Source organism: Protomyctophum parallelum, assembly GCF_964188405.1.
Source record: "Protomyctophum parallelum genome assembly, chromosome: 21".
Taxonomy (NCBI): Eukaryota; Metazoa; Chordata; class Actinopteri; order Myctophiformes; family Myctophidae; genus Protomyctophum; species Protomyctophum parallelum.
In genome coordinates, this window is record NC_139713.1 from 4,762,644 (window position 1) to 4,787,769 (window position 25,126).

Consider the following 25,126-nt stretch of genomic DNA (forward strand, 5'->3'; position numbering starts at 1 on the left):
AGAGGCCTGCTCTCCGATGGACGCCGCGCATGGGACCGGACCTCGGTCTTATTCAAAAACATATTTGTGGACCTTCATCATTTCTAGTTGAGGACCCCTGGCCTACACCATTTCGGTGCCACTTGTATAAGTGGACTCTAATGTATGTATGTTATGTATTTTTGCTTTTTCAAATGGACAGAAATAAAGATTTACTACTACTAAGTACTCACCAGGTGGGTAGGGGGAGGGGAGCGAGGGTCTGAGAGCGCTGCAGTCCCGGGGACGTCCAGCAGAGGCCACTGCATCTGCAGGTACTGGAGCAGGAGGAGAGACAGAGACATGGATTAACCCATTCTGACCTGAGATCAGATTCATACGAGGTTTCCACTGGACACACGCTGGTCTGACGAACCCATTCTGACCTGAGATCAGATTCATACGAGGTTTCCACTGGACACACACTGGTCTGATTAAACCCATTCTGACCTGAGATCAGATTAAAAAATGTCAGTCGTTCTTCGATTTTTAAAAAAATAGCAGAACTACAAGCTCGTATCTTGCCACTCGGTGGCGCGATATGAGCTTGTAGATCTGCTATTTTTCAATAGCTAAAGCATAACATGATGCTGACACCAAAAAGGAGACCCCCCCGGGGCAGACCAAGGATCACGTCCCACTGGGAGGAGACCCCCGGGGCAGACCAAGGATCACGTCCCACTGGGAGGAGACCCCCGGGGGCAGACCAAGGATCACGTCCCACTGGGAGGAGACCCCGGGGGCAGACCAAGGATCACGTCCCACTGGGAGGAGACCCCCGGGGCAGACCAAGGATCACGTCCCACTGGGAGGAGACCCCGGGGCAGACCAAGGATCACGTCCCACTGGGAGGAGACCCCGGGGCAGACCAAGGATCACGTCCCACTGGGAGGAGACCCCGGGGCAGACCAAGGATCACGTCCCACTGGGAGGAGACCCCCGGGGGCAGACCAAGGACCACGTCCCACTGGGAGGAGGAGACCCCCGGGGCAGACCAAGGATCACGTCCCACTGGGAGGAGACCCCCGGGGGCAGACAAGGACCACGTCCCACTGGGAGGAGACCCCGGGGCAGACCAAGGACCACGTCCCACTGGGAGGAGACCCCGGGGCAGACCAAGGCGCAGTTGGAGGAAATACATTGACTCACTGGCCTTGGAACGTCTCGGATCCCCCCCAGGAGGAAGTCACTAATGTTGCTCTGGAGAGGTAAGTCTGGGAGCTCTCTGGTGGAGCTGTTGCCCCCGCGACCCGACTACGGATAAGCGGTTGAAGATGGATGGATTAAGGTAGGGCCCAACAATGGTTATTGGGGTTGGAATCCGGAACACATTTTTTAATCACGCTGTCAGAGCTGGTATGTAGACCTCACATCTGGTATACAATTACAACACCGCTGGTTGTCCAATGTTTTATTTTCAAGGACTCTAAGTTCCATTTGTTTAAGTACCTCCTCCTCCAGTAAACCAGAGATCTACAAAATAGCTGATCTACAAGCTCTTAGCGTGGCGCCACCTAGTGCCGCGCTACAAGCTGCTATTTTCTTTTATATCGTGAAAATGTGGTGCAAATCTTTATATATACTAGTCCTTACCCGTTGTGAGATATTTGCCCCCCCTTGTGGCCGTAAAGGGTACTGCGCCCGGGTGCGTTTGCAATTGACTAATAAATTCATTAATAATCAAATCGAAAAAAGGGCTTCGTCACGCCCTCCATATTCATATGGTCAATGTCTGTGTGAAAAGTGGGAGTGATTGGTGCAGGCAGTAAGGAGTTACGGCAATGCTTCTGACAGAAACACACGGACACACAGACGTTCGGTTAATTATAGTATGATATTCTTTCACAGGGAACGTTTTTAACTCATATCTTTGCTTCCGGGGGGGGGGGGGGGGGGGTCCCTGGAACATCATATTTTCAGATGGGGGGGGTCAGCGGCATATTACATATACATTTTGGGGGTCCTTGACATGAAATATTGAGCCACCACTTGATACAGAAACATGAGGTATTTCAGAAAACTTCCAGGATTTCAGAAGACATTTTAAAAAAATGTCAACGTCAGGCCTAAATGGGTTAAACGCATTACAATGGCCACTTAAGCAAATTAAATACAAGTCGTTTTCCCACGTTTTGCATCAATACACTCTTTGAATGAAGACGTTGTCCTTCATATGAACCAGGTCTCCGAATTAACCCATTCTGAACGGGAACCCATTTTGGTGTTAGCATTACGTTATGCTTTAGCTATTGAAAAATAGCAGATCTACAAGCTCATAGCGCGCCACCGAGTGGCGCGCTACGAGCTTGCAGGTCTGCTATTTTTGAAAAATCGAAGAACGACTGACATTTTTTAGAATGGGTTAAACACGACGTCAGATTATCTTGACTGACTTTTCGGAGTAGTGATTGTAGTAAGGAATAAACATGACTTCACTAAGGAATAACCCATTTAGGGCCCACGTTGAAATTAAAAAACATGTCTTCTGACAGTTTTCTGATGTTTTTATGTGTAAGGTGGTTCTCAACTATTTCATGTCAAGGACCCCCAGAATTATCTGCATTTGGCCGTCGACACCCCCCCCCCCCCCCCCCATCTGAAAATATGTTGTTCCAGGGACCCCCCTCAAGATATAAAATTAAAAAAAAAAAAAAAAAAAAAAAAAACCTTCGCTCTGAGAGAATATTATATTCAAAGATTTGTGCCGCATTTTCACGATTTTTCAAAAAAATAGCAGACCTACAAGCTCATAGCGTGGCACTCGGTGGCGCGCTATGAGCTTGTAGATCTGCTATTTTTTTCAACAGCTAAAGCATAACATAATGCTTAAAAAAAAACACCAAAAGGCGGTTTCCCGGCGAAAATGGGATAAACATGACTTCACTTCTCTGACAAGTCAAGAGAACGATCTGTAGTAATAAAGGAAGGACCTATAATTATAAATGAGCTCCATCTGAGTTCAGTCAGCTGACAATGGTCTCATAAAGCAGTGTGTGTGCATGACACCGTTAATATGGTTATAATCACAGGCCTGACGTCTAGAAATCTACTGAATTCTTTGTTTTCCATGTGAGGTTTTGGCGCTCGGTGCCGTTTACTAATTCTTCGCACAAAGACTTAACTAGTACACTAGAGAAGCAGAACCCACATCAGTGTGATAACAACACCTTCCCATATTTACAAACACACACACGTACAATCTAATCATGTCATTTTAAACCCTAACCCATTCTGACCTGAGATCAGATTCATACGAGGTTTCCACTGGACACACACTGGTCTGATGAACCCATTCTGACCTGAGATCAGATTCTAAAAATGTCAGTCGTTCTTTGATTCTTTTCAAAAATAGCAGACCTACAAGCTCGTAGCGCGCCACTCGGTGGCGTGCTATGAGCTTGTAGATCTGCTATTTTTCAATAGCTAAAGCATAACATGATGCCGACACAAAAATGGGTTCCCGTTCAGAATGGGCTAATCTAAGCCACGGGCGCGACCGGGAATCCGTTTCCGTCTCCTCCAGGTCCCACAAACCTGCCTGTCTCTCTGCCAGAGCGTGAAAATCAGTCTATCTATTCATTTAATTTAATCCAGTAATTAACCCATTTCTGACCTGGGATCAGATTCTAAAAAAAATGTCTTCTACACCCCGACAGTTTTCTGAAAAAGCTATGTTTCTGTGTCAGTCGTTCTTCTGAAAAAGCTGTTTCTGTGTCAGTCGTTCTTCGATTTTCGAAGAAGCAAAGATTTGAGTTAAAACCTTCACTCTGTAAGAATATATATACACCGGTATATATATATATATATATATATATATATATATATATATATATATATATATATATATATATATATATATATATATATATATATATATATATTCAAATTTACGCCACATTTTCACGTTTTTTCAAAAGCAATAGCAGACCTACAAGCTCGTAGGTCTATGTGCTTTGTAGATCTGCTATTTTTCAATAGCTAAAGCATAACATAACGCTTTAAGCGTCCTAGATTATGGTATAGACTAGGCACAGCGGGCCCACCACACTGGCATGGAGAACAGCTGGCTTAGCCCATTCTGACCTGAGATCAGATTCTAAAAATGTCTTCTACATCCTGACAGTTTACTGATAAAAAGCTATGTTTCTGTGTCAGTCGTTCTTCGATTTTTTTCAAAAATAGCAGACCTACAAGCTCGTAGCGCGCCACTCGGTGGCGCGCTATGAGCTTGTAGATCTGCTATTTTTCAATAGCTAAAGCATAGCGTAATGCTGACACCAAAAGGGGTTCCCGACCCAGAATGGGTTAATCTACGTTACACAATAATTATGCGAGTGCAGCAAAAGTTGCAGTTGTAGCATTTTGCGTTAATTGTCTGCACCTCACACAACAGCACATTCTGTGTGTGTGTGTGTGTGTGGTGTGTGTGTGTGTGTGTGTGTGTGTGTATGTGTGTGTGTGTGTGTGTGTGTGTGTGTGTGTGTGTGTGTGTGTGTGTGTGTGTGTGTGTGTGTGTGTGTAATATCTCCCACACTTTGGCAATAAAGCATCGCTGATAACTTGGCAGTGTGCCACACACACACACACACAGTCACACACACACACACACACACACACACAGCCCCTCATTCTGAGGCCCAGGGAAGCTCTGCCTGTGAGTGTTAACTGGAAGCAGCTGTTAGAAATACCATATAGATGAATGCGCACACACACACACACACGTATCAATGCACACACACACACACACACACACACACACACACACACACACACACACACACACACACACACACACACACACACACACACACACACACACACACACACACACACACACACACACACACACACACACACACACACACACACACACACACACGTATCAATGCACACACACACACACACACACACACACACGTATCAATGCACACACACACACAGACACGTATCAATGCACACACACACACACACACACACACACACACACACGTATCAATGCACACACACACACACACACACACACACACACACGAAGCATGAAGTCACTATCTGTGCCCTAACTCGGGAGCTAGGGATTAGGAGACATAAGCGAGGAGGTATAGGAGATAGGAAATGAAAGTGTCTCCTAGCGGGACGACTCTCAGATTCACTCATAGATCATAGATCTGCTATTTTTCAATAGCTAAATAATTGCTTAGTTAAAAATAATACCAAAACTGGTTTTGAATGTTATGTAATTTGCTGCCGACCCCCCCCCCCCCCCCCCCATCTGAAAATATGTACAGTTGTTTTATTGCGTCCCTTAACCCATTCTGAACTACGAGCTTGTAGGTCTGCTATTTTTGAAAAATCGAAAGAACGACTGACATTTTTAGAATCTGATCTCAGGTCAGAATGGGTTCATCAGACCAGTGTGTGTCCAGTGGAAACCTCGTATGAATCTGATCTCAGGTCAGAATGGGTTAATCAGACACTGCATGTGCATTTATTTTTTCTCGTATGTTTTTATTAGGGCCGGACTTTTAACGCGTTAATCTAGATGAATTAACTACAGAAAAATGAATCGTGATTAACTACAGATAAATTAATCGCACCTTTTTGTTTCCCCCATAATAAGATAAATTAATCGCACCTTTTTGTTTCCCCCATAATAAAGTTGTTTTTATTATTTTGTTTTCTCATGCCCAGCCATGTAAAGCACATTTGAGTATTCATATACACACTGAAGACACTTTATATAGGCTATACTTGCTGCCTATATATATCACCTGCCTATATATCAATTCAATTCAATTCAAAGGGCTTTATTGGCATGAGAAAACATACGTTTACATTGCCACTGTTGGGATAAAACGCATTTTTCTATGGAGTTGTGTGCACTGGAAATAATAAAAAGTCCCCCCATTCTGTGTTGCCTATAGAACTGAAGGTCTGAAAACAGTAACAGTAACATTATGAAGTACATTTTTGTGATGTCACTGACATGTACTTCATAATGTTACTGATTCTCTTTCAGACCTCCAGTTCTAGGCAACACAGAATGGGGGAGGGGGGGGGACTTTCTTATTATATCCACACAACAACTCTAAGGTATATTAATGACAGTAAAATGTTGAAAATGAGTGGAATCCCGTAGTCACTATTCACTGGGATACCAAAAACATTTGAAAAAAAAAAGGTTTCTCACTGTTTTCGGGTTAAATATTGATATGCAATTAAAATGCGATTAATCGAGATTAGTTAACTACAAAGCCTCTGATTAATTAGATTATTTTTTTTAATCGAGTCCCAGCTCTAGTTTTTATACTCTTATTTTGTTCTTTGCCATTGTTCTATCATTTTAACTACTTGTGTTTTATTGTATTCTATTTTTGTGTCCTGCCCTGTGAAGCACTTGTATGAGCTGCATTTATGTATGAAAGGTGCTATACAAATAAAGTTTATTATTATTATTATTATTTACTTTGGGTGAGTCAGTGCAGCACGTTTTAGAATTGTTGAAACTGTCAACAGTTCCTCGACCGTCTGTCTGTCTGTCTGTCGTTCTGTCTGTCTGTCTGTCTGTCTGTCTGTCTGTCTGTCTGTCTGTCTGTCTCTCTGTCTCTCTGTCTCTCTGTCTGTCTGTCTGTCGTTCTGTCGTTCTGTCTGTCTGTCTGTCGTTCTGTCTGTCGTTCTGTCTGTCACAGTCAGTGCTAATTTGTGAAGGCAGCGACACAGGGAAGGAGGCGCTTGTTTTTGTGTTGTCTTTTTCTCCGCCCCGCCTATAATCACCACTAGCCGGGTGGTGTTGGGTTGCAGACTACTGTAACATTAGGCAACATGTCCCCCAGGTCCTAAAAGATATGCTGCAACGAAGACAGTGTTGTTCTCCTCGACTAAAACTAAAACGAAAAATGTTCGACGTCGACTACCTTTTTCCACTGACGAAAACTAAATGGAAACTAAATGAAAACTAAGCTATATGATGACTAAAAATAAGACTAAATAATTTTCGGCAACAAATAAAAACTAGACTAAAATGTTAGGAAGGAAGGGACTAGTGGAAAAGAGATCCAGTATAAGTAATCTTACACTTGGTTGCATGCTGAAAATAGCAGATCTACAAGCTCACAACGCAAATCTTTGAATGTATATTCTTTCAGGGCGAGCGTTTTTAACTCAAATCTTTGTTTCTGGGGGAGGATCCCTGGAACATCATATTTTCAGATGGGGGGGGTCCATATATTCTAGGGGTCCTTGCCATGAAATGTTGAGCACCGGCACTGTTATAGAAAGTTTTTCTTCTCAGAACTAAATGAGCCATGAGCTAACGCTGCGCTCAATATCACCGTCAGAAGCTCCAAAGCAGGCCAAGCGTGCCAAGTCTCCAGTGAAGTGTTGCTCAATCCACACCACGTAAATAAACACATGGAGAAACGGCTTGGGTTAAAGGAGAATTCCATACTAGACTTCTTACCTTTATTTGTAGCACCAAAGAGGTCCAGGTGTTATTTTGTGCACAAGTGCATTATTGACTATTTCCCCTCTACCATAAGCCCTAAATGGGGGTTGGGTTTTAGTGCTTATTTATTTCCATCGAAATAAGTAGTAAAGTGTTCCGCTTGGGATACCATTTACATTATGAAGAGAGGATATATACAAAACAAATTATTATTAGCACAACACAACCATAGCCCCATTCAATTCAATGCAATGCCATTCATTGAGGGCTTATGGTAGGGGAAATAGCCAATAATGCGCTTTCGCACAAAATAACACCTGGACCTCTTTGGTGGGGACGCAACAACTACAAATGAAGGTATAAGAAAGCCTTCTAGCATGGAATTCTCCTTTAAACAGCACAGGGAACTGCTACAGTGAGGATGAGTTTCTATTGTGTTCCATTCACTGAACAGAGAGAGAGAGAGAGAGAGAGAGAGAGAGAGAGAGAGAAAGAGATCGAGAGAGAGAAAGAGAGATCGAGAGATAGAGATAGATAGAGAGAGATCGAGAGAGAGAGAGAGAGAGAGAGAGAGAGAGAGAGAGAGAGGAGTGTAAATGATGTAACAAACATATGAGTGATTGATGCTTGACAGCGTCAGTCATCGGAGCGCTGACACCAGTCACGTCCTCATCAATGTCATGTGTGTCAGTTTGTAGATTCTGGCTTACATTAAAAAAATGACTAATTTGTAACATTATCATGGACCGACTCCCCCAGCTGGGGCGCCTGATGGAGGGGAAAGGAACTCGTTGGAATAACGTGTTCCTTCCACGCGCTACGTCCAACCAGGGAAACTCCCCCCTGTCAGGTGTAAAGGAGCAACTTGGACACTCAGGCATGAAGGAAGCATGAGTTCAAGTCCGTTGCTCTCCCCTTGTCCCCCATATATGGGGACTAGGTTGGTCTCCCCTTGTCCCCCATATATGGGGACTAGGTTGGTCTCCCCTTGTCCCCCATATATGGGGACTAGGTTGGTGGAGGGTGTGTAGAGCCCAGGATCACATTAGATGATTGACACAGGGGTGAAAAATGAGTTACAAAATCGTGGGATAAAAAAAAAAAAAAAGAAAAAAAAAAGAAACATAGCTTTTTCAGAAAACTGTCAGTATGCAGACATTTTTAGAATCTGATCTCAGGTCAGAATGGGTTAAGCAACTAGTCGACTATTAAACTAGTCCACTAGTAAATCCACTAGTCGACCTTGTTGGTACTAGTTGATAAGGGTGAAAAAAAGTTATTTTTTATTTATTTTTTTCGATTTTGTAGGCCTCCAGATCAGGTAGATTATAGTTATAAAGTCACCAATGTACACAGTTTTTAAATGTAAATGTATTTAACTTTTTTACATAACTACCCATCAGGCATGCCCAAATATGGAGTGTTAAAGTCAAAGTCATACCGACGATTTGTCTCACACGTTACCGCCGTGAAAAAATTAGTTCTCCGCATTTTTGTTGGAGGGGTGGGGGAGGGGGGGATGGGGACCCCCTGTCACAGGGGGGGAGGGGGGGGGGGGGGGGGGCTGTGGGAGACCCCTGTGGGGGGGGGGGGGGAGGGGGGTGTCCATTGTGATCCTTGTATGTGTTGTTGATGACGTGCATTATTGTTGTGTTAATCACATTAACATCAATTAACATGATGATGAATTGAATACATTGGGCGGTTAGGACCACAATGGAAACAATGGAAAGTCCCGTCCCCCCCAGGACTTATTTTTTGTGTGTAAACACGTCGTTTACATTTCCGACTAATTGAGTATTCAATCAATGGATCAGACTTTGAGGACCGCTGTGTAAATAGGTTGGTGAAGGAGGAAAAATAGCAGATCTACAAGCTCGTATCGCGCCACTCGGTGGCGCGATATGAGCTTGTAGATCTGCTATTTTTGAAAAATCAAAGAATGACTGACATTTCTAGAATCTGATCTCAGGTCAGAATGGGTTGATCAGACCAGTATGTGTCCAGTGAAACCTCGTATGAATCTGATCTCAGGTCAGAATGGGTTAAAATACAGGAGCGTATAGACCTGCCCCTTAATGTTCCATTCCACCACTCTTTTCAAAATAGCCGACCCCGAGAACACGTGTGTTAAAACTGTCAATTTTAGAAAATCTTCTTTTTTTATATATATCTTTGACATTCCAGGTAATAGGGACTTTCACGTTGAAAAATATTTTTTTTTTAAAAGTGGTTCAAATTGAGGACACATTAAGTGCTGCATATAATTGCAGATATATAACCGAGACAGAAGAAAAAAAAAAAAAAAGTGAAATAGTTTTGCCTCTGGGGGTTTTAATTAATGGCGAATGGTTGTCTGTCAACGACGTGGATTCTTAGAATCACTCAACAGCCTTTCAAAAAAAACAACAACTCGCTGAGCCTAGAAGGCAGTAAGCCTTTAAGTCCAGGAGGAGAGTTGGGCAACACCACCACTCCTCTGACTGTCTGGGGGAACTCCCAGCAGGTAGAACCCTGTCTGGATGCACGGGGAGGGAGGGAACACCCTTTTGGTTGTTTTAATTTAAGCATTATGTTATGCTTTAGCTATTGAAAAATAGCAGAAATAGCAGCGCAAATCTTTGAATATAATATTCTTTCAGAGCGAATGTTTTCTGGGGGTGCAGTACTTAGTTTAGACAGTTTTTGGTTTAAACTAGTCATTGGTTAGACCAGTCATTAGTCCTACAACTACAACCTATCTCAAACCCTCACCCTAAACCTAACCTCCCACGGGGCAGCACACCTAAACCTAACCTTAACCCATGTCTAACCAATGACTAGTCTAAACCTAACCTCCCACGGGGCAGCACACCTAAACCTAACCTTAACCCATGTCTAACCAATGACTAGTCTAAACCTAACCTCCCACGGGGCAGCACACCTAAACCTAACCCATGTCTAACCGATGACTAGTCTAAACCTAACCTCCCACGGGGCAGCACACCTAAACCTAACCTTAACCCATGTCTAACCAATGACTAGTCTAAACCTAACCTCCCACGGGGCAGCACACCTAAACCTAACCCATGTCTAACCGATGACTAGTCTAAACCTAACCTCCCACGGGGCAGCACACCTAAACCTCACCCTAACCCATGTCTAACCAATGACTAGTCTAAACCTAACCTCCCACGGGGCAGCACACCTAAACCTCACCCTAACCCATGTCTAACCAATGACTAGTCTAACCCTAACCTCCCACGGGCAGCACACCTAAACCTAACCTTAACCCATGTCTAACCAATGACTAGTCTAAACCTAACCTCCCACGGGGCAGCACACCTAAACCTAACCTTAACCCATGTCTAACCAATGACTAGTCTAAACCTAACCTCCCACGGGGCAGCACACCTAAACCTAACCCATGTCTAACCAATGACTAGTCTAAACTAAGTATGCGCACCCAGCTAATCTGCTCTGCTGCCTGAGTGGAGGTTGCATGCATGCCTGCCTGCATGCATGCAGGCATGCATGCATGCATGCAGCCGGCAGTTCTAGCCGTGACAAGAAGAGCCAGAGCAGAGCAGCCGGCCACATTCCTATACAATAGGAAATCAAGCAGACGAGCAGGTTCACCAGGGGGTTGGCTGGCTGGCTGGCTGGCTGGCTGGCTGGCTGGCTGGCTGGCTGGCTGGCTGGCTGGCTGACTGGCTGGCTGACTGACTGACTGACTGGCTGGGCTGGGCTGTGTCAGGGCCTGTCTTGTCCCAAGGAACAGGGTTGCCATGTTGGCTTGTTTGAGTTGCGACTGCGGTTTTTTGGGTTTGTTTAAAAAAATGTGGTGGCTTGTTTTGAATATCAAAACAGGAAAGGGGCGCACACCAGTGTTGGTGAGGTGTTGGCCTAAGACAGTAAATAAATAAAAAGAGAAAAAATATCAAAGAAGCCAACATTTCTTTGATGTATATGCTATAAATGCTATAAAAGGTTTGAGGAAGCGTGAATGGGTCTGGTGTCTCTACTATGTGTGGAATAGTTTAATAAATGACCAAAACAATCATAATTATAGACATAGATAGCATTTATAATGATAAAATGCATCAAATATTTATGTATTAGTATTATATGGTGATATGATTGATTGGGCTTGTTTTGGCTCGTTGTTCGAGGGAAGATTTGGCTTATTTCTCTCGCTAAGAAGAGGGTTGGCTTGTTGTTTTGGGCTTGTTTTTCGAGGTGGGTTTGGCTTATTTCTCTCACAAGAGTTGGCAACACTGCCGAGGAATCACACCCTGCCTCATCACAGCAGGCCGTTGGCAGCCAGCGTGTGAGCGTGGCGCGCGTGCGTGCGTGTGTGTGTGTGTGCCTGCCTGCGTGCGTGTGTATGTGTGTGTGTGTGTGTGTGTGTGTGTGTGTGCCTGCGTGCGTGCGTGTGTGCGTGTGTGTGTGTGTGTGTGCCTGCGTGCGTGTGTGTGTGTGTGTGATGTGTGTGTGTGAGAGAGACACGCGCGCGCCTAATCATTTGGAACAGCAGAGAAAGACAACCATTATATCGAGACAATGGTGTGTGAGTCTTGGTCTCATGTCCTGGTGATTTACACTTAGTTCATAGTGTTGCAGTGGGACTGAAAACAGTCATGATGACGGCTCTTATTTAACACATTCTGACCCGAGATCAGATTCTAGAAATGTCTTTCTGAAAAAGTCAGTCGTTCTACGATTTTTCAAAAATAGCAGACCTACAAGCTTGTAGCGCGCCACTCGGTGGCGCGCTATGAGCTTGTAGATCTGCTATTGTTCAATAGCTAAAGCATAACATGATGCTAACACCCAAAAGGGGTTCTCGCCTAAAATGGGTTAAGACACATATCCTTTTCATTTAGTGGTTTAAAACCCATTTAGACCCAAGGACGATTATTCTACAAATGCCTTCTCTGGAAAAACCTCACGTTTCTAAACTTTCTATGTCAGTGGTTCTCAAACTATATCATGTCAAGGTCCCCGGCTAGAATCATCTGTATTTGGCCACGGGACCCCTGAATCTCACAATATGTTGTTCCAGAGACACCCCCCACCCCCCCCCCCCCCCACCCCCCCAGAAGCAACGATTTGAGTTAAAAAGGTTCGCTCTGAAAGAATAATATATTCAATGATATCCACCCACATATTTTACGATTTTTCAAAAAATAGCAGATTTACAAGCTACGAGCTGTTTGTCAACAGCTAAAGTATAACATAATGCTCAAAACACCAGTAGGGGTTCCCGTACTGAATGGGTTAAGGCGTGTTCTAACATACAATGAAGACAAGTAAGACGCGCAAACGCGGGAAGCGAACGCAGCTCGTGTGTGTGTGGTTGTGTGTGTGTGTGTGTGTGTGTGTGTGTGTGCTACAGCTGCGCCCTGTGTGTGTGTGTGTGTGTGTGTGTGCTACAGCTGCGCCCTGTGTGTGTGTGTGTGTGTGTGCTACAGCTGCGCCCTGTGTGTGTGTGTGTGTGTGTGCTACAGCTGCGCCCTGTGTGTGTGTGTGTGTGCTACAGCTGCGCCCTCTGGTGGCGGGCGGGTGGTGTAACAGCGGGACAGACACACAGACACACAGACACACACACACACACACAGACATTCAGCCCTTGCTGTCATAGTAAGTGGCTCACTTCGCAACAAACCAAGAATGCTGCATTCTAAAATGCATCTTTCTTTCGAGGGTCCCACGTCTAGCTTTTCAGCGTTTACTGTAAACACAAACATCGAAGACCAAAGTGAGGACGCAAATTGTGATTGGCCACAATGAGATGATGTATGACGATGATGATGATACGAGCGCCCCTCACTTCACACGGGTGTGATTTTTATTAAACCGATTAGGTTACTTAACTACTGCATTTTGTTATACTTTAGCTATTGAAAAATAGCAGATCTACAAGCTATTTTTGAAAAGTCGTGAAAATGCGGCACAAATCTTTAAATATACTTTCTTTCAGAAGACTTGTTTTTTTTTATATTTCGACGTCAGTCCTAAATGGGTTAACTATAAACGGTGTTTTGGGATGCCAAATGCACCCTATTTTAATCTCCGACAGACTGACGTGCGTCCAATACAATATCACACAATATCCACCACACAGTGTACACACACGGGGTATTATTTTGCCCTGTGCGTCACACAATATCCACCACACAGTGTACACACACGGGGTATTATTTTGCCCTGTGCGTCACACAATATCCACCACACAGTCTACATCATGGGGTATTATTTTGCCCCGTGTGTCACACAATATCCACCACACAGTGAAACGACGACCAGGCAGCTGCGGCCTGTTGCCGTCTATCAAGTCAGACAGTGTTTTTATCAATGTGAAAACAAATAGTTCACGCTTTACCCATTCAGGACGGAAACCCCTTTTGGTGTTTTAAGCCATTCTGACCTGAGATCAGATTCATACGAGGTTTCCGCCGGACACACACTGGTCTGATTAACCCATTCTGACCTGAGATCAGATTCTGAAAATGTCAGTCGCTCTCCGATTTTTCAAAAATAGCAGACCTACAAGCTCATATCGCGCCACTCGGTGGCGCGATATGAGCTTGTAGATCTGCTTTTTTTTTTTAAGATCGTTGACAAATGTGGCGGAAATCTTTGAATATATATTCTTTCACAGTCAGCGAACGTTTTTAACTTTAAATATTTTCTTCTGGGGGACAATCTTTTTCCAGATGGGGGGTCGGTCGGTCGGCGGCTGATTACATATAATTTCTGGGGGTCCTTGACATGAAATAGTTTGAGAAACGGGGGGTTTTTCAGAAAACTGTCAGGAATTAGAAGACATTTGTATAGAATCTGGTCTCATTCCTACATGGGTTAACGTCGGGAACTATAGAGTGAAGGAGCCATCCACACTGTGTAGGTCATTACAACGGCATCAAGGCCCGCCAAAATACATTTAGAAAAATGTTATGACATTTAAGTCGACTGAAAAAACTAGACTAACACCAAAACATTGTGACTAAAACTAAATGAAAACTATTAATTCATGGGGCGGCGGTGGCTCAGGGGTAGAGTGCCTGGATGGTAACCCTAAGGTTGCCAGTTCGAACCCGGGCTCCCCCAGAGTTACTGTCGAAGTGTCCTTGAGCAAGACACTGAACCCCTAATTGCTCCCGATGTGCTAGTTGGTGCCTTGCATGGTTTCTGCTGCCATCGGTGTATGAATGTGTGTATGAATGGGTGAATGTAATGCACAATCTATGTAAAGGTGTGTGAATGTGTGTGTGAATGGGTGAATGTAATGCACAGTCTATGTAAAGGTGTGTGAATGTGTGTGTGAATGGGTGAATGTAATGCACAGTCTATGTAAAGGTGTGCGTGTGTGTGAATGGGTGAATGTAATGCACAATCTATGTAAAGCGCCTTGGATAAAAGGCGCTATATAAATGCAACATTTACCATTTATTCAAGAACTGTGATTAAAACTAAAATCAAAATTTGCTGTCCAAAAACAGTCTCTGCATGTGGAAAAGAAAAACCATCAACATGGAAGAAGCCTGTCCTCGACAACGCAAAGAAGGGAACCACCGTAGTGACCGTACCATGTTGGCCTGCCTGACTGCCCACAACAACAACAACAACAACAGGCCACAATCAGCACTCACTGCAGGGGGCAAAACAACATCCATCCATCTTCAACCGCTTATCCGTAGTCGGGTCGCGGGGGCAACAGCTCCACCAGAGAGCTCTAGACTTCCCTCTCCAGAGCAACATTAGTGACTTCCTCCTGGGGGGATCCCGAGACGTTCCAAGGCCAGTGAGTCGATGTAATCTGCGCCTTGGTCTGCCCCGGGGGTCTCGTCCCAGTGGGACGTGCCTCCAGGACCTCCCTATTAGGGAGACGCCCGAGAGGCATCCTAACCAGATGCCTCGAGGACCTCTCTATAGGGAGACGCCCGAGAGGCATCCTAACCAGATGCCTCGAGGACCTCTCTATAGGGAGACGCCCGAGAGGCATCCTAACCAGATGCCTCGAGGACCTCCCTATTAGGGAGACGCCCGAGAGGCATCCTAACCAGATGCCCCGAACCACCTCAGCTGGCTCCTTTCCAGGCGAAGGAGCAGCGGTTCTACTCAGAGTCTCTCTCGCGTGACTGAACTTCTTCTTACCCTATCTCTAAGGGAGATGCCAGCCACCCGTCGGAGAAGACTCATTCCGGCCGCTTGTATTCGCGACCTTATTCTTACGGTCAACGATTATAGTATGTTATGTTTGTGCATGCACGGCTGCACATTTCATGTACTGTATACAAGACCAAATAAAAAGAGAGAAACACATGCTTGTATTTGCCTTTCAAGATCGAGACAAATTAGGGAAATTCTGGGCCAATAATATCGATGTTTAAAATATCAATTTGGATGATCAGCGTTTGTTTTTGTCCTTAATTCATTCTACCTTTCTGTGCCAAAGGAACAAATGAATCGTTAAAATAATGAGTTTTAAACTCTTTCAGCCCTTAATATGCACACACTATCTATATATAATATATATTAATGAGTACAAATTCAAGCATATAGATTTATGAGATAATTGATCGACTACATCGACCACTGGCATCAGTGACTGACATCTTCTTTGCAGACTATACACCGGTGACCACCAACACGGTATCCATATGGTACGTATGCTGATAAATCAGTGCACCAACCTAACCTGTGTGCGTGCGTGAGTGTGTGCGTTGCGTTGCTTGCTTGCTTGTGTGCGTGCGTGCGTTGCGTTGCTTGCGTGCGTGTGTGCGTTGCGTGTGTGTGCGTTGCGTGCGTGCCTCACCGATCTGGCGCTGGGTGACAGGGCTCCGTTGGAGAGGTAGGGGCTGCCGAGGTTACTGAGGTTGGCCAGATCTGGGATCATGAGGAAAGGGTAGCCAGCGTAGGGAGAGGGCTTGAACAGCCCGCCATCCTGCTGTCTCCTCAAAGCTAGAGGAGGGAGAAAAGATACATGTGTTAGACGTGACCGTACAACTTACCTTCAAATAAAAATCTGATCATGCCACACACACACACACACACACACACATACACACACACACACACACACACACACACACACACACACAGACACACACACAAGCAGAACACAATATGTAACATTAACCCATTTTGACCTGAGATCAGATTCTAAGAATGTCTTCTACATCCTGAGTTTTCTGAAAAAGCTATGTTTCTATGTCTGTCGTTCTTCTATTTTTTCAAAAATAGCAGACCTACAAGCTCGTAAGATGAGCTTGTAGATCTGCTATTTTTCAATAGCTAAAGCATAACATGATGCTAACACCAAGCAGAACACAATAATGTAACATTAAGAAGTTTTAGTAATATTGTTCCTGCTATTCTTCTACATACTGCCAATCAGGTGAAGAAGTCACAGATTAAGGCTTTTAGCTTTGCTTTTATATGAAATATCCGAGACTAAGATTTTCTGGAAGATGCTTCTGAACAATATTATATAGTTTGAGTCAAACTAACAATATGTTAGTCAAACTGTTTGACCACTTCAGATGCTCTAATCTTGAAATTACAAGTGAAAATAGCCTCTAATCTACAAGGAGGGCATTGAGATCTTGTAGAGAGGCAGTTTTCACCAACATGACGGCTTCTATGGAATGCAGACGACTGAAATCAGTCTACAATTAAATAAAACTACAATTTTAGCAGGCATTTCAGCCGACACTCTTGTTTAGACTCAAGAGATTAACCCATTTAAAATAAAGAAATCTGGAAAAACCAGTGGTCCACTATATCAGTGGTTAAAATAAAATAAAATAGCAGACCTACTAGCTCGTAGCGAGGCACTTGTAAAATTTGTTTAACCCATTCTGAACGGGCACCCATTTTGGTGTCAGCATCATGTTATGCTTTAGCTATTGAAAAATAGCAGACCTACAAGCTCGTATCGCGCCACCGAGTGGCGCGCTATGAGCTTGTAGGTCTGCTATTTTTGAAAAATCGAAGAATGACTGACATTTTTAGAATCTGATCTCAGGTCAGAATGGGTTAATCAGACCAGTGTGTGTCCCAGTGGAAACCTCGTATGAATCTGATCTCAGGTCAGAATGGGTTAAAAAAAAAAGGCAAAATATGACTCAACCGTTTGGTAGCCATAAACGTCTAGACGTCTAATTGCCAATTAAGTACCGGATGCCACGGACGACAAGACGTCTTCCCTTGGGAATATTACATTTTGGTGGAAGAGTTTTAACCCATTCTGACCTGAGATCAGATTCATACGAGGTTTCCGCCGGACACACACTGGTCTGATGAACCCATTCTGACCTGAGATCAGATTCTAAAAAATGTCAGTCACTCTTCGATTTTTCAAAAAATAGCAGACCTACAAGCTCATATCGCGCCACTCGGTGGCGCGATACGAGCTTGTAGATCTGCTATTTTTAAATAGCTAAAGCATAACGTGATGCTGCTGACACCAAAATGGGTGCCCGGTCAGAATGGGTTAACGTGGTTGAAGTGGGACTCATAAAATGTCCCTGGGACTCATTTCTAAAAGACCATCCCTTCATCCTGGGACTCATTTAAAAAAAGACCATCCCTGCATCCTGGGACTCATTTCTAAAAGACCATCCCTGCATCCTGGGACTCATTTCTAAAAGACCATCCCTTCATCCTGGGACTCATTTAAAAAAAGACCATCCCTGCATCCTGGGACTCATTTCTAAAAGACCATCCCTGCATCCTGGGACTCATTTCTAAAAGACCATCCCTGCATCCTGGGACTCATTTCTAAAAGACCATCCCTGCATCCCGGGACTCATTTCTAAAAGACCATCCCTGCATCCTGGGACTCATTTCTAAAAAGACCATCCCTGCATCCTGGGACTCATTTCTAAAAGACCATCCCTGCATCCTGGGACTCATTTCTAAAAGACCATCCCTGCATCCTGGGACTCATTTCTAAAAAGACCATCCCTGCATCCTGGGACTCATTTCTAAAAGACCATCCCTGCATCCTGGGACTCATTTCTAAAAGACCATCCCTGCATCCTGGGACTCATTTCTAAAAAGACCATCCCTGCATCCTGGGACTCATTTCTAAAAGACCATCCCTGCATCCTAGGACTCATTTCTAAAAGACCATCCCTGCATCCTGGGACTCATTTCTAAAAGACCATCCCTGCATCCTGGGACTCATTTCTAAAAGACCATCCCTGCATCCTGGGACTCATTTCTAAAAGACCATCCCTGCATCCTGGGACTCATTTCTAAAAGACCATCCCTGCATCCCGGGACTCATTTCTAAAAGACCATCCCTGCATCCTGGGACTCATTTCTAAAAAGACCATCCCTGCATCCTGGGACTCATTTCTAAAAGACCATCCCTGCATCCTGGGACTCATTTCTAAAAGACCATCCCTGCATCCTGGGACTCATTTCTAAAAAGACCATCCCTGCATCCTGGGACTCATTTCTAAAAGACCATCCCTGCATCCTGGGACTCATTTCTAAAAGACCATCCCTGCATCCTGGGACTCATTTCTAAAAAGACCATCCCTGCATCCTGGGACTCATTTCTAAAAGACCATCCCTGCATCCTAGGACTCATTTCTAAAAGACCATCCCTGCATCCTGGGACTCATTTCTAAAAGACCATCCCTGCATCCTGGGACTCATTTCTAAAAGACCATCCCTGCATCCTGGGACTCATTTCTAAAAGACCATCCCTGCATCCTGGGACTCATTTCTAAAAAGACCATCCCTGCATCCTGGGACTCATCTCTAAAAGACCATCCCCGCATCCTGGGACTCATCTCTAAAAGACCATCCCTGCATCCCGGGACTCATTTCTAAAAGACCATCCCTGCATCCTGGGACTTATTTCTAAAAGACCATCCCTGCATCCTGGGACTCATTTCTAAAAGACCATCCCTGCATCCTGGGACTCATTTCTAAAAGACCATCCCTGCATCCTGGGACGCTGGATACTGGATACGTTTCCCGCACTCTGCAGGCTAATGAGTGGTCCTTTTGGGGGTCCACTCTGCAGGCTAATGAGTGGTCCTTTTGGGGGTCCTTGACTGACAGGACAACGTTGGGGAGCCCCTGGCCTACATTGTAAACTGTAGTCTTATCCGGAGCGACTTACAAAAAGCAAGGCAATGCCATACATAGAAGACAGAGAGACAGTGTAGTGCATGATGATACAGGGCCCGGGGCAGCAGTGGCTCAGCGGTAGAGTGGCCGGATGGGTACCTCAAGGTTGCCAGTTCGAACCCTGCTGTGGGCTCCCCCAGAGTTAGTGTCAAAGTGTCCTTGAGCAAAGACTCTGAACCCCTGATTGCTCCTGATGAGCAGGTTGGTGCCTTGCATGGTTACCTCCGCCATCGGTGTATGAATGAATGAATGAATCTCTGTAAAGCACCTTGGATAAAGGCGCTGTATAAATGCACCATTTACCATTTACTTTACACAGAGGAAAATGCAGTAGCATTGAAACGTCAGTTGATTTTATACATGGCATCTTAATAACACATTTAGGCCTGATGTCGAAATTAAAAAATGTCTTCTAAATTCTGACAGTTTTCTGAAATACCTCATGTTTCTGTATCAGTGGTGCTCAATATTTCATGTCAAGGACCCCAAATATTATATGTCATTGGCCGCCAACCCCCCCCCCCCCCCCCCATGTGAAAATATGTTGTTCCAGGAGGCAGGAACCCCCTAACCTGACGCTGCCAGATCCAAGAAGCTTGCTACACAAATTTGTTTCACAGCTTATTGGGATCTGGGATCGCGGAAGCAAATTCGATGACGGGGCTGTTCCTTTTTTTCAAGATACTTGGTAGATGATTGGATGGGACCGTCTGTCTATCACCGTGTGGGCGTGCAAACACAACCAATCATATTGACGTGTCTATATAGCTTCACGTCCGGTTTTGCACATATCCCCTTAGCTCACGCTGATTGGTCCGGTACGGAACGGATTTTTGTCAGCTCAACTGCCTGAGAGATCCCAGATGAGTGCTGTGTTGGGGAACATGGTTACCCAATACCGCCCTCATCTGGCAGCGTCAGGTTAGGAACCCCCCCCCCCCCCCCCCCCCCCCAGAAGCAAAGATATGTTCGATAACGTTCGCTCTGAAAGAATAAATATAATATATTCAAAGATTTGTGCCGCATTTTCAAAAATAGCAGACCTACAAGATCATAGCGTGGCACTCGGTGCCGCACTATGATCTATGTAGATCTGCTATTTTTCAATAGCTAAAACCAAGAATTGGTTAATCAAAGAAGGTTATTGTCAGAGCCTCTCCAGTGTGTAAGCCAAAGAACCTCAGCGTCAGTCTCAACAACAAACATACTAATCGAAATAAACAATCTGTACATCGAAACTATAGGATTAGGATACCAGAGTCAACAAAACAATGATCCTAGAATCTGTTTAGCAAAACCCATGCCATTTAACCCATTCTGACCTGAGATCAGATTCTAAAAATGTCTATTACATCCTGACAGTTTCATTATTAACCCATTCTGACCTGAGATCAGATTCTAAAAGTGTCTTCGATTTTTCAAAAATAGCAGACCTACAAGCTCGTATCGCGCCACTCGGTGGCGCGATATGAGCTTGTAGATCTGCTATTTTTCAATAGCTAAAGCATAACATGATGCCAACACCAAAATGGGTGCCCGGTCAGAATGGGTTAAATAACATTAATCATAACATTGTGGTCAAGAAAAAACGAATCTAAAGTTGCGTTCACAGTACACGTCGGGCAAATGTAAACGATGCAGTCGGTCTATCATTCACTGTCAATGGAAGCCAGTGACATGACGCTGCAAAGACGTAACGATGCATGAATGTAGCTCATACATGGGCAACTGGCGGCCCGGGGGCCACATGCGGCCCCTACCTTCACTTAATGTGGCCCTCAGGTTAATGTCAGAATACTGATATATTACCGATTTCAGCTAATCACTAGTATTAAAATGTTTGTCTTTTTTTGTCCAATGTGTATTTAGTTCATAAAGTTAACATAACTATAACTAAATGCATTTGAAATTCAATTTTTTTTCTTTTCAGGATTCTAATGCACAAATAGAAAAGAAATATTCAGGATTTCAATTTAAATATAGCTAAATTAGCTGATCTACAAGCTCAAAACGCGTCGACGCATTTTGAGTTTGTAGAGCGGCTATTTTTTGCTACGACAGTTATATGCAATGTGAATGTGGCCCTCTGGAGTGAGTGTGGAAATATAGTGGCCCTCTGGAGTGAGTGTGGAAATATAGTGGCCCTCTGGAGTGAGTGTGGAAATATAGTGGCCCTCTGGAGTGAGTGTGGAAATATAGTGGCCTTCTGGAGTGAGTGTGGAACTATAGTGGCCCTCTGGAGTGAGTGTGGAACTATAGTGGCCCTCTGGAGTGAGTGTGGAACTATAGTGGCCTTCTGGAGTGAGTGTGGAACTATAGTGGCCCTCTGGAGTGAGTGTGGAACTATAGTGGCCTTCTGGAGTGAGTGTGGAACTATAGTGGCCTTCTGGAGTGAGTGTGGAACTATAGTGGCCCTCTGGAGTGAGTGTGGAACTATAGTGGCCCTCTGGAGTGAGTGTGGAAATATAGTGGCCTTCTGGAGTGAGTGTGGAACTATAGTGGCCCTCTGGAGTGAGTGTGGAACTATAGTGGCCCTCTGGAGTGAGTGTGGAACTATAGTGGCCTTCTGGAGTGAGTGTGGAACTATAGTGGCCCTCTGGAGTGAGTGTGGAACTATAGTGGCCTTCTGGAGTGAGTGTGGAACTATAGTGGCCTTCTGGAGTGAGTGTGGAACTATAGTGGCCCTCTGGAGTGAGTGTGGAACTATAGTGGCCCTCTGGAGTGAGTGTGGAACTATAGTGGCCCTCCATCGACAAAGTTTGCCACCCCTGATGTAGCTGCTCCAAATCAACTCACAAGGCGTCTTTGCATCGTTGTGTCTGCCTGTGTGAACACAGTCTATCTATCTATCTATCTATCTATCTATCTATCTAACTCACAAGGCGTCTCTGCATCGTTGTGTCTGCCTGTGTGAACACAGTCTATCTATCTATCTATCTATCTATCTAACTCACAAGGCGTCTTTGCATCGTTGTGTCTGCCTGTGTGAACACAGTCTATCTATCTAACTAACTCACAAGGCGTCTTTGCATCGTTGTGTCTGCCTGTATGAACACAGTCTATCTATCTATCTATCTAACTCACAAGGCGTCTCTGCATCGTTGTGTCTGCCTGTATGAACACAGTCTATCTATCTATCTATCTAACTCACAAGGCGTCTCTGCATCGTTGTGTCTGCCTGTGTGAACACAGTCTATCTATCTATCTATCTATCTAACTCACAAGGCGTCTTTGCATCGTTGTGTCTGCCTGTGTGAACACAGTCTCTCTATCTATCTATCTATCTATCTAACTCACAAGGCGTCTCTGCATCGTTGTGTCTGCCTGTGTGAACACAGTCTATCTATCTATCTATCTAACTCACAAGGCGTCTCTGCATCGCTGTGTCTGCCTGTATGAACACAGTCTATCTATCTATCTATCTAACTCACAAGGCGTCTCTGCATCGTTGTGTCTGCCTGTGTGAACACAGTCTATCTATCTATCTATCTAACTAACTCACAAGGCGTCTCTGCATCATTGTGTCTGCCTGTGTGAACACAGTCTATCTATCTATCTATCTAACTCACAAGGCGTCTCTGCATCGTTGTGTCTGCCTGTGTGAACACAGTCTATCTATCTATCTATCTAACTCACAAGGCGTCTCTGCATCGCTGTGTCTGCCTGTATGAACACAGTCTATCTATCTATCTATCTAACTCACAAGGCGTCTCTGCATCGTTGTGTCTGCCTGTGTGAACACAGTCTATCTATCTATCTAACTAACTCACAAGGCGTCTCTGCATCATTGTGTCTGCCTGTGTGAACACAGTCTATCTATCTATCTAACTCACAAGGCGTCTCTGCATCGTTGTGTCTGCCTGTGTGAACACAGTCTATCTATCTATCTATCTAACTCACAAGGCGTCTCTGCATCGCTGTGTCTGCCTGTATGAACACAGTCTATCTATCTATCTATCTAACTCACAAGGCGTCTCTGCATCGTTGTGTCTGCCTGTGTGAACACAGTCTATCTATCTATCTATCTAACTAACTCACAAGGCGTCTCTGCATCGCTGTGTCTGCCTGTGTGAACACAGTAAATCTATCTATCTAACTCACAAGGCGTCTCTGCATCGCTGTGTCTGACTGTGTGAACGCACCATAAGACACAAAGAGCAGAGAGTGACATCATGTCTGCATGGTAGCCATATCTTGGTCAACCACTACACTAGATCATGTGCAGTGGTTCTGGTTCTCACGCTCGTTCTAACCCATTCTGGGCGGGAACAACACCCTTTTGGGTTTTTTAAGCATTACGATATGCTTTAGCTATTGAAAAACAGCAGATCTACAAGCTCATAGCGCGGGCACCGAGTGCCGCGCTACGAGCGTGTAGGTCTTCTATTTTTGAAAAATTGCGACAAATGTGACGCAAATCTTTGAATATATATATTCTTTCAGAGCGAACGTTTTTAAGTCAAATCTTTGCTTCTGGGAGGGGGGGGGGGGGTCCCTGGAACAACATATTTTCAGATTGGGGGGTCGGCGACCAATTACATATATTTTTGGGGGTCCTTGACATCAAAATGTTTGAGAACAACTGACACAGAAACATGGGGTTTTTCAGAAAACTGTCAGGAATTTGAAGGCATTTGTAGAATCGTCCTCAGGTCTCAATGGGTTAACCCATTCTGGGCGGGAACCCCTTTTGGTGTTAGCACTATGTTATGCTTTAGCTATTGAAAAATAGCAGATCTACAAGCTCATAGCGCGCCACCGAGTGGCGCGCTACGAGCTTGTAGGTCTGCTATTTTTGAAAAATCGAAGAGCGACTGACATAGAAGACATTTTTTATAATCAGATCTCAGGTCAGAATGAAAACTGTCAGGATGTAGAAGACCTTTTTAGAATCTTATCTCAGGTCAGAATGAAAACTGTCAGGATGTAGAAGACCTTTTTAGAATCTTATCTCAGGTCAGAATGAAAACTGTCAGGATGTAGAAGACCTTTTTAGAATCTTATCTCAGGTCAGAATGAAAACTGTCAGGATGTAGAAGACCTTTTTAGAATCTTATCTCAGGTCAGAATGAAAACTGTCAGGATGTAGAAGACCTTTTTAGAATCTGATCTCAGGTCAGAATGAAAACTGTCAGGATGTAGAAGACCTTTTTATAATCTGATCTCAGGTCAGAATGAAAACTGTCAGGATGTAGAAGACCTTTTTTATAATCTGATCTCAGGTCAGAATGGGCTAACCCAATTTGTGCCCAAGACGTCTCCAGACGTCCTAGGAATTATCCCAGGACGTCTGTACACGTCTTAGCAAAAACAAAGAAAGAAAAAGAACAGTGATGGGACATTGTGCATTTGTTTGTTTAAACGCATTCTGAACGGGAACCCATTTTGGTGTTAGCATTACGTTATGCTTTAGCTATTGAAAAATAACAGATCTACAAGCTCATAGCGCGTAACCGAGTGGCGCGCTATGAGCTTGTAGGTCTGCTATTTTTGAAACATAGAAGAACGACTGACATTTTCAGAATCTGAGGT

General features: G+C 44.3%; 1 protein-coding gene across 1 annotated transcript in view; it reads right to left on the reverse strand.

Annotated features, from left to right (window-relative positions):
• LOC310878684 (transcription factor 7-like 1-B) overlaps positions 1-25,126 on the reverse strand; it is a 57,400-nt gene that overhangs the window by 27,281 nt on the left and 4,993 nt on the right. The window contains 2 exon segments of the mRNA XM_083793051.1: positions 213-296; positions 16,260-16,405. Coding sequence (XP_083649177.1) covers positions 213-296; positions 16,260-16,405 — 230 coding nt within the window.